Raw genomic sequence first — 12,783 nt, 5'->3', positions numbered from 1 at the left:
ATGCAGTGCTCGTATTACAAGTTGAAAGTAAACATGATCACTTAAGCGCAATTGAAGTTAACACGTCGAGATAGCTCTGCCTTAAAGCTATTGGTAACTGTTTCGCAAAACAAAAAAGTGTCACAAAACAAATCAAAAATACATTTGCATTTTGCTAATATATATATATATATATATATATATATATTAGCAAAATGCAACAATATTCATATTTTCATGTCTGGTTAGTGCACTTGAATATGTGATTGGGTTTGCGTGCAAGTAGGGACGGGTGTTAGTTTTTCCCCCACTTTTTTTTGCTCCATTGACTTCTATGGGGTAATAACATAATTTATGTAAGAACTTACCTGATAAATTCATTTCTTTCATATTGGCAAGAGTCCATGAGCTAGTGACATATGGGATATACAATCCTACCAGGAGGGGCAAAGTTTCCCAAACCTCAAAATGCCTATAAATACACCCCTCACCACACCCACAATTCAGTTTAACGAATAGCCAAGCAGTGGGGTGATAAAGAAAGGAGTAGAAAGCATCAACAAAGGAAATTTGGAAATAATTGAGCTTTATACAAAAAATCATAACCACCATAAAAAGGGTGGGCCTCATGGACTCTTGCCAATGTGAAAGAAATGAATTTATCAGGTAAGTTCTTACATAAATTATGTTTTCTTTCATGTAATTGGCAAGAGTCCATGAGCTAGTGACATATGGGATATCAATACCCAATATGTGGAGTCTTCCACTCAAGAGTCACTAGAAAGGGAGGGAATAAAATAAAAACAGCCATATACCGCTGAAAAAAATAATCCACAACCCAAAAAAATAGTTTATTTTCAATTTTGAAAGAAAAAAACAAATCAAAAGCAGAAGAATCAAACTGAAACAGCTGCCTGAAGAACTTTTCTACCAAAAACTGCTTCCGAAGAAGCAAATATATAAAAACGGTAGAATTTAGTAAATGTATGCAAAGAGGACCAAGTCGCTGCTTTGCAAATCTGATCAACTGAAGCTTAATTCTTAAAAGCCAAGAAGTGAAGACTGATCTAGTAGAATGAGCTAAAATTCTCTGAGGCGGGGCTCGACCCGACTCCAAATAAGCTTGATGAATCAAAAAAGCTTTAACCAAGAGGCCAAGGAAATAGCAGAGGCCTTCTGACCTTTCCTAGGACCAGAAAATAAAATAAATAGACTAGAAGTCTTCTTGAAATCTTTAGTAGCTTCAACATAATATTTCAAAGCTCTCACCACATCCAAAGAATGTAAGGATCTTTCCAAAGGATTCTTAGTATTAGGACACAAGGAAGGGACAACAATCTCTCTACTAATGTTGTTAGAATTCACAACCTTAGGTAAAAATTCAAATGAAGTCCACAAAACCGCCTTATCCTGATGAAAAATCAGAAAGATTCACAAGAAAGAGCATATAGCTCAGAAACTCTTCTAGCAGAAGAGATAGCCAAAAAGAACAACACTTTCCAAGAAAGTGGTTAAATGTCCAAAGAATGCATAGGCCTGTAAAGCCTTCAGAACCAAATTAAGACTCCAAGGAGGAGAAATTGATTTAATGACAGGCTTAACAGTGTATATCAGGAAGTATAGCAATCTTTCTGTGAAATAAAACAGAAAGAGCGGAGATTTGTCCTTTCAAGGAACTTGCAGACAAAACCTTATCCAAACCATCCTGAAGAAACTGAAAAAATTCTAGGAATTCTAAAAGAATGCCAGGAGAATTTATGAGAAGAACACCATGAAATGTAAGTCTTCCAAACTCTATAATAAATCTTCCTAGAGACTGATTTACGAGCTTGAAACAAAGGGGGGTAGTTATCATCGTGTCTATTTTATCTGCCTTCTCCGGCCCAATACGCCCGCCTAAGCTCGCCTCACATCGCCGCCGCGGACCTGCAAAAATTCGCCTAAGTTATCAATAAATCTGTCAAAAAGCCGCGCACCAAGTACGGGGCGATGAGCAGCGGACTGTGAGAGTTATCACTCATCCGATCTCGCTCCTCTTCGGCTTTTTCACAGCTTTATTGCTAGCCTGTCACTAAGCACTCACACTATACTATACTGTTCTACCCCCTATACTGGCGCCCCCGGAGCCCCCCGCAACTAAATAAAGTTACTAACCCCTAAACTGCCACTCCTAGACCCCACCGCAACTCTTATAAATGTATTAACCCCTAAACCGCCGCTCCTAGACCCGGCCGCAACTCTTATAAATGTATTAACCCCTAAACCGCCGCTCCTGGACACCGCTGCCACCTACATTATACCTAGTAACCCCTATCCTGCCTCCCTATACCGTCGCCCTCTATAATAAAGTTATTAACCCCTATCCTGCTGATCCCGCACCTCGCCACAACTAAATAAATAGTTTAACCCCTAAACCGCCGCTCCCTGACCCGCCGCAACCTATATTAAATTTATTAACCCCTATCCTGCCCCCCTACACCGTCGCCACCTATAATACATTTATTAACCCCTATCCTGCCCCCCACTACACCGCCACCACTGTAATAAATTTATTAACCCCTAAACCTAAGTCTAACACTAAACCTAACACCCCCCCTAACTTAAATATTAATTAAATAAATCTAAATAATATTTCTATTATGAACTAAATGAATCCTATTTAAAACTAAATACTTACCTTTAAAATAAACCCTAATATAGCTACAATATAAATAATAATTATATTGTAGCTATCTTAGGATTTATTTTTATTTTACAGGCACAATCTGACTACTTTTGCTAGTTATCAAAAAACTAGCAGGTACGCTCGGCACTTTTCCGGCCCAGCGTACCTGGTTTTCAAACCGCCACCCTGGAGGGGGCGGATCCCATAGGAATCAATGGGAGTCTGACCATAGCGAAAGTACAAGTTCGCTGCTGCCAGATATCCCATTGATTCCTATGGGAGCTGTCTACACCTAACACCCTAACATGTACCCCGAGTCTAAACACCACTAATCTGTCCCCCCCTACACCGGCGCAACTAAATAAAGTTATTACCCCCTAAACTGCCTCTCCCGGAGCCCACCACAAGCTACTCTATACATATTAACCCCTAAACCGCCACTCCCGGAGCCCACCGCAACCAATCAGATTCAAGTTCAATCCGATTGGCTGATCCAATCAGCCAATCAGATTGAGCTCGCTTTCTATTGGCTGTTCCGATCAGCCAATAGATTGCGAGCTCAATCTGATTGGCTGATTGGATCAACCAATCGGATTGAACTTGAATCTGATTGGCTGATCAGATTTTTCCTACCTTAATTCCGATTGGCTGATAGAATCCTATAAGCCAATCGGAATTGAAGGGATGCCATCTTGGATGACGTCCCTTAAAGGAGCCTTCATTCGTCGGTAGTCCGTCGGTAAAGAAGGATGTTCCGCGTCGGCGGGATGAAGATGGAAGATGACATCGCCCGGATAGAAGATTTCTTCAGCGCCTCTTGGAAGATGACATTGCATGGATAGAAGACTTCTTCAGCGCCTCTTGGAAGATGACATCGCCCGGATAGAAGACTTCTTCAGCGCCCCTTGGAGGATAACTTCTGCCGCTCCGGATGTCCTCTTCGGTTCCATCGCTGCTCGGCTGAGTGAAGACGACTCAAGGTAGGATGATCTTCAGGGGATTAGTGTTAGGTTATTTTAAGGGGGGTTTGGATTAGATTAGGGGTATGTAGGTGGTGGGTTTTAATGTTGGGGGGGGTTTGTATTTTTCTTTTACAGGCAAAAGAGCTGAATTCTTTGGGGCATGCCCCACAAAAGGCCCTTTTAAGGGCTGGTAAGGTAAAAGAGCTTTGAACTTTTTTAATTTAGAATAGGGTAGGGCATTTTTTTATTTTGGGGGGGGGGTTTGTTATTTTATTAGGGGGCTTAGATTAGGTGTAATTAGCTTAAAATTGTTGTAATATTTTTTAAATGTTTGTAACCCTTTTTTTTTTTTTTAACTTAGCTTTTTTTATTTTTTGTACTTTAGTTAGTTTATGTAATTGTATTTAATTGTAGTTATTTGTAGTTAATTTATTTAATTGATTTAATGATAGTGTAGTGTTAGGTTTAATTGTAACTTAGGTTAGGATTTATTTTACAGGTAATTTTGTATTTCTTTTAGCTAGGTAGTTATTAAATAGTTAATAACTATTTAATAACTATTCTAACTAGCTAAAATAAATACAAAGTTACCTGTAAAATAAATATAAACCCTAAGATAGCTACAATGTAATTATTAATTACATTGTAGCTATCTTAGGGTTTATTTTACAGGTAAGTATTTAGTTTTAAATAGGAATAATTTATTTAAGTATAGTGTAGTGTTAGGTGTAATTGTAACTTAGGTTAGTTTTTATTTTACAGGTAAATTTCTCTTTATTTTACCTAGGTAAGCTATTAAATAGTTAATAACTATTTAATAGCTATTGTACCTAGTTAAAATAAACTGATATTTGCCTGTAAAATAAAAATAAATCCTAACATAGCTACAATGTAACTATTATTTATATTGTAGCTATATTAGGGTTTATTTTATAGGTAAGTATTTAGTTTTAAATAGGATTAATTTAGTTCATAACAGACGGTATAGGGGGGCAGGATAGGGGTTACTAGGTATAATGTAGGTGGCGTTGGTCTCCGGGAGCGGCGGTTTAGGGGTTAAAACATATATTATAGTTGTGGTGGGCTCCGGGAGCGGCGGTTTAGGGGTTAATATGTATAGAGTAGCTTGCGGTGGGCTCCGGGAGCGGCGGTTTAGGGGGTAATAACTTTATTTAGTTGCGGCGGTGTAGGGGGGGACAGATTAGTGGTGTGTAGACTCGGGGTACATGTTAGGGTGTTAGGTGTAGACAGCTCCCATAGGAATCAATGGGATATCTGGCAGCAGCGAACTTGTACTTTCGCTATGGTCAGACTCCCATTGATTCCTATGGGATCCGCCGCCTCCAGGGTGGCGGTTTGAAAACCAGGTCCGCTGGGCCGGAAAAGTGCCGAGCGTACCTGCTAGTTTTTTGATAACTAGCAAAAGTAGTCAGATTGTGTGCGGAACATCTGGAGTGACGTAAGAATCGATCTGTGTCGGACTGAGTCCGGCGGATCGAAGTTTACGTCACAAAATTCTACTTTTGACGGTCTTTAGCCTTTGATAACTAAGGCGAATCAGCCTCGCCACAAATACACTGCGGAATTCCAGCATATTTGAGGTTGACGGCTTGATAACTACCCCCCAAAGTATCAATCACTGAGTCAGAGAAACCTCTATGACTTAGTACTAAGCGTTCAATTTCCATACCTTCAAATTTAATGATTTGAGATCCTGATGGAAAAACGGACCTTGAGATAGTAGGTCTGGCCGTAACGGAAGTGGCCAAGGCGGGCAACTGGACATCCGAACCAGTTCCGCATACCAAAACCTGTGTGGCCATGCTGGCGCTACCAGCAACACAAATGATTGTTCCATGATGATTTTGGAAATCACTCTTGGAAGGAGAACTAGAGGCGGAAAGATATAAGCAGGATGAAAACACCAAGAAAGTATCAGCGCATCCACTGCTTCCGCCTGAACATCCCTGGACCTGGATAGGTATGTGGGAAGTTTCTTGTTTAGATGAGAGGCCATGAGATCTATCTCTGGAAGACCCCATATCTGAACAATCTGAGAAAAAACATCTGGACGGAGAGACCACTCCCCTGGATGTAAAGTCTGGTGGCTGAGATAATCCGCTTCCCAATTGTCTACACCTGGGATATGCACCACAGAGATTAGACAGGAGCTGGATTCCACCCAAACAAGTATTCGAGATACTTCTTCATAGCTTGGAGACTGTGAGTCCCACCCCGATGATTGACATATGCCACTGTTGTGAAATGTCTGTCTGAAAACAAATGAACGGTTCTCTCTTTAACAGAGGCCAAAACTGAAGAGCTCTGAAAATTGCACAGAGTTCTAAAATATTTATTGGAAATCTCGCCTCTTGAAATTTCCAAACCCCTTGTGCTGTCAGAGATCCTCAAACAGCTCCCCAACCTGAAAGACTCGCATCTGTTGTGATCACAGTCCAGGTTGGCCGAACAAAAGAAGCCCCTTGAACTAAATGATGGTGATCTATCCACCATGTCAGAGAATGTCGTACATTGGGATTTAAGGATATTAATTGTGATATCTTTGTATAATCCCTGCACATAGCCACTGAAGGGAATGACTGAGACAGAAGGTGCCGGCAGGCTGCAACCAATTTTAAACGTCTCTTGTCTGTTAGAGACAGAGTCATGGACACTGAATCTATCTGGAAGCCTAAAAAGGTGACCCTTGTGTGAGGAATCAAGAAACTATTTGGTAAATTGATCCTCCAACCATGTTTCCGAAGAAACAACACTAGTTGATCCGTGTGAGATTCTGCAGTACGTAAAGACTGAGCTAGTACCAAGATAACATCCAAATAAGGAAACACCGCAATACCCTGTTCTCTGACTACAGAGAGTAGGACACCCAGAACCTTTGAAAAGATTCTTGGAGTGGTTGCTAGGCCAAATGGAAGAGCAACAAATTGGTAATGCTTGTCTAGAAAAGAGAATCTCAGAAACTGATAATGTTCTGGATGAATCGGAATATGAAGGTATGCATCCTGCAAGTCTATTGTGGACATATAATGTCCTCGCTGAACAAAAGGCAGAATAGTCCTTATAGTCACCATCTTGAAAGTTGGTACTCTTACATAACTATTCAAAATTTTCAGATCCAAAACTGGTCTGAATAAATTTTCCTTCTTTGGGACAATGAATAGATTTGAATAAAACCCCAAACCTTGTTCCAGAAGAGGAACTGGCATGATTACCCCTGAAGACTCCAGGTCTGAAACACACTTCAGGAAAGCCTTAGCTTTTACTGGATTTACTGGGATACGTGAGAGAAAAAAATCTTCTCACAGGAGGTCTTACTCTGAATCCTATTCGATACCCTAGAGAGACAATGCTCTGAATCCATTGATTTTGAACAGAATTTATCCAAATATCCTTGAAAAAAACCTTAATCTGCCCCCTACCAGCTGAGTTGGAATGAGGACCGCACCTTCATGCGGACTTAGGGGCTGACTTTGGTTTCCTAAAAGGCTTGGATTTATTCCAATTTGAGGAAGGCTTCCAATTGGAGGCAGATTCCTTGGGGGGAGGGTTAAGTTTTTGTTCCTTATTCTGACAAAAGGAACGAAAACAGTTAGAAGCTTTAGATTTACCCTTAGGTTTTTTATCCTGAGGCAGAAAAAAACTCCCTTTCCCCCAGTAACAGTTGAAATAATAGAATCCAACTGAGAACCAAATAAATTATTACCTTGGAAAGAAGAGATAGTAATCTAGATTTAGATGTCATATCAGCATTCCAAGAGTTAAGGCACAAAGCTCTTCTAGCTAATATAGCTAAAGACATGGATCTAACATCACAAATAAAATGATTAGCATGTTGCAATAAGCGAATAATGCTAGATATGTCAGAATCCAATTCTTGTTGCGCTAAATTCTCCAACCATAAAGTTAATGCCACCGCAACATCAGCCAAAGAAATTGCAGGTCTGAGAAGATGACCTGAATATAAATAGGCCTTCCTTAGATAAGATTCAAGCTTCCTATCTAAAGGATCCTTAAAGGAAGTACTATCTTCCATAGGAATAGTGGTACGTTTAGAGTAGAAATAGCCCCATCAACTTTGGGGATCTTTTCCCAAAACTCTATAGATTTTGCTGGCAAAGGATACAATTTTTAAACCTTGAAGAAGGAATAAAAAGAAGTACCTGTCTTATTCCATTCCTTAAAAATCATTTCAGAAATAGCCTCAGGAATAGGAAAACCCCTGGAGAAACCACATGAGGTTTAAAAACAGCATTAAAACGTTTATTAGACTGAACGTCAAGAGGACTGGTTACCTCAATATCCAAAAGTAATTAACACTTCATTTAATAAAGAACGCATGCACTCAATTTTAAATAAATAAGTAGATTTGTCAGTGTCAATGTCTGAGGAGGATCTTCTGAATTAGATAGATCCTTATCAGAAGAGGATAAATTATCATATTGTTGGTCATGAAATTTCATCAACTAAATGAGAAGTTTTAAAAAGACCTATTACATTTATTTGAAGGTGGAGGTGCAGACAAAGCCTTCAGAATAGAATCAGAAATATATTCTTTAAAATTTACAGGTATATTATGCACATTAGAAGTAGAAGGAACTGCAACTGGCAATGTACTATTACTGATGGACACATTATCTGCAAGTAAAAGTTTATCAAAACAACTATTACAAATGACATTCGGCGAAATAATTTCTACAATTTTATAACTAATGACTTAGCTTTGGTAGAACCAATGTCAGGCAGTGATGTTCCAGCAGAAGCTTCTGAGGCAGGATCAAAGTGAGACATCTTGCAAAATGTAAGAGAAAAAACAACATATAAAGCAAAATGATCTATTTCCTTATATGACAGTTTCAGGAATGGGAAAAAATGCAAATAACATAGCCCTCTGATATTGAAAAAAACAAGAGGCAAACATCAATGGGGTATTGAAATAATGAAAAAGGTTTGGCGCCAAGTATGACGCACAACGTAACTAAACTTTTTTGGCGCCAAAAAATAACCAGAAATGACACACTCGCGTCACTAATGACGCAACCGTGTGAAAGGTCTCGGCGTCAAGTATGACGCCGGAAATGACGAACTTGCGTCATAGACATACTCTTTCGCGCCAACAAAATCTTCGTGCCAAAAATGACGCAATAAAGTTTAGCATTTGTCGCACCCGCAGGCCTAATACTGCCCGCAATTTGTAAGAAGTAGTCAATTGAAAAAAAGACTAAACCCCAGGTAAGAAATAAATTTCATTTTTTAAAAGATGTTTATATTCCCCAAATATGAAACTGACAGTCTGCAGAAGGAAATACATGAACCTGACTCATGGCAAATATAAGTACAATACATATATTTAGAACTTTATATAAATGCATAAAGTGCCAAACCATAGCTGAGGTGTCTTAAGTAATAAAAAACATACTTACCAAAAGACACCCATCCACATATAGCAGATAGCCAAACCAGTACTAAAACAGTTATTAGTAGAGGTAATGGTAAATTGAGAGTATATCGTCGATCTGAAAAGGGAGGTAGGAGATGAATCTCTACGACCGATAACAGAGAACCCATGAAATAGACCCCCGTTAGGGAAATCATCGTATTCAATAAGTGATACTCCCTTCACGTCCCTCTGACATTCGCTGTACTCTGAGAGGAATCGGGCTTCAACAATGCTGAGAAGCGCATATCAACGTAGAAATCTTAGCACAAACTTACTTCACCACCTCCATAGGAGGCAAAGTTTGTAAAACTGAATTGTGGGTGTGGTGAGGGGTGTATTTATAGGCATTTTGAGGTTTGGGAAACTTTGCCCCTCCTGGTAGGATTGTATATCCCATATGTCACTAGCTCATGGACTCTTGCCAATTACATGAAAGAAATGTTAACGCATCCGCGATATTCTAAGTTCAGCCTTTTGCACACATTGGATTAGCACAGGAGTGAAAACTTTTTACATTCAACTTGTAATACGAGCGCTTCCCGACGCACGCAAAATGCTGAACTCCTAGCGGAGTTTGCATGTGAGTGGGAGTTTAAATATCCCTACACTTGTAATCTGGCCCTATATTTTATTATTTGATTTTTTTTGTGGTTACATGTGAAACCCATGTTGGTACATTTTACATCTGATATTAATAATCTATGGTAAAACAGAATTACTAGAGAACATTGTTCATATTACCAAGGTAGTGCAAGTGCTACATATAACAGCACTAAAACATTTAGCACAAATTTAAACCTGAAGTAAACATTAAAGCATTACTTAAACACAGACACACATATATAAATGTAGCCACCAATCAGCAAGTGCTATCCAGGGTTCTGAATCAAAAATGGGCCAGCTCCTAAGCTTTCATTCCTGCTTTTTCAAATAAAGATACCAAGAGAAAGAAGAAAATTTGATAAAAGGAGTAAATTAGAAAGATGCGTAAAATTGCCTGCTCTATCTAAATCATGAAAGATTTATGGGCAAATCAGTTGTGGATAGCGGTATAAGGTACTTAGGTTTCAGGTTTATTGTACCTGTGAATGTGAGTACAGCTGCATAGGCTATTACTGGGCCCAAATAGTTAAGATTATTTTGTTTGAACTTTTTGCCGCTCACCTCTATTTTGCTGTGGGGTACACTCTCCACTCTATAGGCTGATCTATCCAGATTCCAGGGTTATGATAAGTAGGGGAGGTGATCCTGTTGCTCTTGCAGCGCAGTGTCCTTGCCAGGGGCTGCCGCGATGTAGAGCCTTGTATGTTAAGGCTATTCCACGGCTATCAGCAGTGTTTAAATGCCGGGAGTTGTGTGCACAAGATACAATCGACCCGTGGGTGTAGAAGCACTGTAGCGTGTCATCAGCGGTAATGAGGCTGATCCGCGATGACTGCTCAACTCTTAGACATCAGTGTTTATAAAGCAGTATAAATCTCAAGCATTGTAATAGCATTTACACTAACATTTCTTATTGTGAGAGTGAGACAAACTACACTTAGGGCTTCATGATCAAAAACTCACCAGTATGGACAGGGCCGGATTTCCCATTAGGCACAGTAGGCATGTGCCTACAGGTGCCTTGCAGTGAGGGGCGCCTGCCTGTCAGTAATAAAAAAATAATATTTTTTTTTTTGTGAGGGCATTAATTTTATTAAGAATTGTGCTGCCAGGTGCTTACAGAGTCCAGTGTTTCATTGGGAATATGTTACAGCAGTTGAGGGAGCCATGAAGGAGAGAGGGGCAAATATTGAAACTAAACCCCTCCCATTTTCTCCAGGCATGTTTAGTTTCACTTTTATTTTATGTACTTCTGTTGCCTCACACAGCCAAGCTCCATGCTGATGTGTAGCAGACACTTTTTGTTGAAGGAATGAAAGCTTCAGAACAACAGGTTAGGACTGTACAAGGCTTCTAATGCTGCTTAGAATGACAACATAACAAGCAGAGCACTTTAACCTCTTGGCTACCAGAGAGGGTTGCAGTGTATTCATTTGTTATGTGCTGTAGTGCATTTTGATAGCCAGGGGGTTAAATTCTGCTTCAGGATGAATGTTTTTGTTCTATAAAGGTCTTGGAGGTGAGGAGGTTATGTGGGACTAGCTGCTCTGCTCTTTATTACAAGTTGCCAATTGTGATTTACAGCCTTTAGGGCACTTTGACAACAAAGTTTGTAGACTGTAAGGCTGTAAAATGTGTATGTGTGTAAACCACTCACATGGCATAGTTTGTATGTATATATATATATATATATATATATATATATATATACATACACATCACATTAAAAATTGTTAATCTGTTCTTTTATCAAGTAAGTGTGGTATGTTTGTGTTTTGTGGTAAATTGAATTTCTAATTTCTAATTTTAAACACATTTGTTGACCCCTGGATTACATATAATCTACAACATTCCATTTTTGCCTTTAAGAGCAACATCATATTATATTTATATTTCAGAACAAAATAAATGTTACATCTGTGTGTATTTGTACCAAAAATATCAGAGTTCACTAGATTTTTTTCATGTAGGGGAAAAAAGACCTACATTTTATATTTTCTTCCACTGGCTGCAAAGGTTGTTGATGAGCTTGCATGCTGCTAGTTTTAATATTGCTATTGTTAACACAAAAATGTGTTTAACTCCAACAAAATGTTAAGCACATAGTCAAAGTCATCTCCAGAAAAGTAATACACTAATGACTTGTAAGTAAACATGTCATATGAGCCCATCTGGGTCTGCACAGATGTGTATTGCTGTCTCAGAACTGACATTGACTGTGTTTAATTATTTTGCCAGAGGCTAACACACTTTTGTGCAAGCACTAGTGCAATAATAAAATTCACTAGCAAACTGTCACATTTTATGTCCCTTTAAATAGGGTTTTCTTCACAATATTTTGCATTAAAAGTTTAACATGATTTGTTTATGTTATACATAATAGAAATTGTATGGCCATGTGAGTCAAGTGAATATTGATTTTTGGTGTAGCTTCCATTACAACAAATTTTGCAATTGGTGTGTGTATTTGTGTATTTGTGTATCTCCATAAAAGGGAAACATGTAATTTTACATTTATATATTTATTTTTAGTTGTCCTAAATAATAATAAAAAAAAGTCCTCATTTTTTTCCACTTTTTTTTTGGGGGGGGGGAGGGGGGTGCTTCAGGTTTTTGTGCCTACAGGCACCTGAGATGTAAATCCGGCCCTGGCAGTATGATGACTGTATACATAGGATTTCCATATTTCCGCTTTAAAGGAGGACAATTATGAAAAATATATATGCCTGGGGCTGTTTAAATAACTGTTTAAATATTGTTCCATTATAAAAACCCTGACATATGTATTTTTCATATGTGTCCCTCCTTAAAGCGGTAATATTACAACCCTATGCATACAGTACTATAGATACATAAAACAATGACCAGGCAGGACAACACTGGTTACTTATTCTATAATTCATGTTTTTAATCTCAGACAGATTCCTGGAGGATAAGCCATATAAATTTAGATTTCAAGGTTTGCCCCAGCTACCCACCGACAGTCATAGTGCCCAGATCCTGCACTGATGACACCTTGCTGATGTCAGCCTCCTTCAGGCGCGGCGGTAGATTTCCAATACTGAGCTACTACCACAAAAGTAACGGGACGGTATGTAACTCATGGTAGTCTGCTG

General features: G+C 38.9%; 1 protein-coding gene across 4 annotated transcripts in view; it reads left to right on the top strand.

Annotated features, from left to right (window-relative positions):
* Nucleotides 1-12,783, top strand: part of LOC128651839 (myotubularin-related protein 9-like) — a 158,902-nt gene that overhangs the window by 50,451 nt on the left and 95,668 nt on the right. For 2 of the 4 annotated variants that reach the window (XM_053704820.1, XM_053704819.1), the window contains exon 5: nucleotides 12,585-12,758. The exons of the other annotated variants lie outside the window; for them this stretch is intronic. In XM_053704820.1, the coding sequence (XP_053560795.1) occupies nucleotides 12,585-12,758 (174 nt within the window). The remainder of the gene's footprint in view (nucleotides 1-12,584; nucleotides 12,759-12,783) is intronic. 4 annotated transcript variants of the gene reach the window in all.

The sequence above is a fragment of the Bombina bombina genome, chromosome 3 (assembly GCF_027579735.1).
Source record: "Bombina bombina isolate aBomBom1 chromosome 3, aBomBom1.pri, whole genome shotgun sequence".
Taxonomy (NCBI): domain Eukaryota; kingdom Metazoa; phylum Chordata; class Amphibia; order Anura; family Bombinatoridae; genus Bombina; species Bombina bombina.
This window is presented reverse-complemented; position numbering and strand designations above follow the sequence as displayed.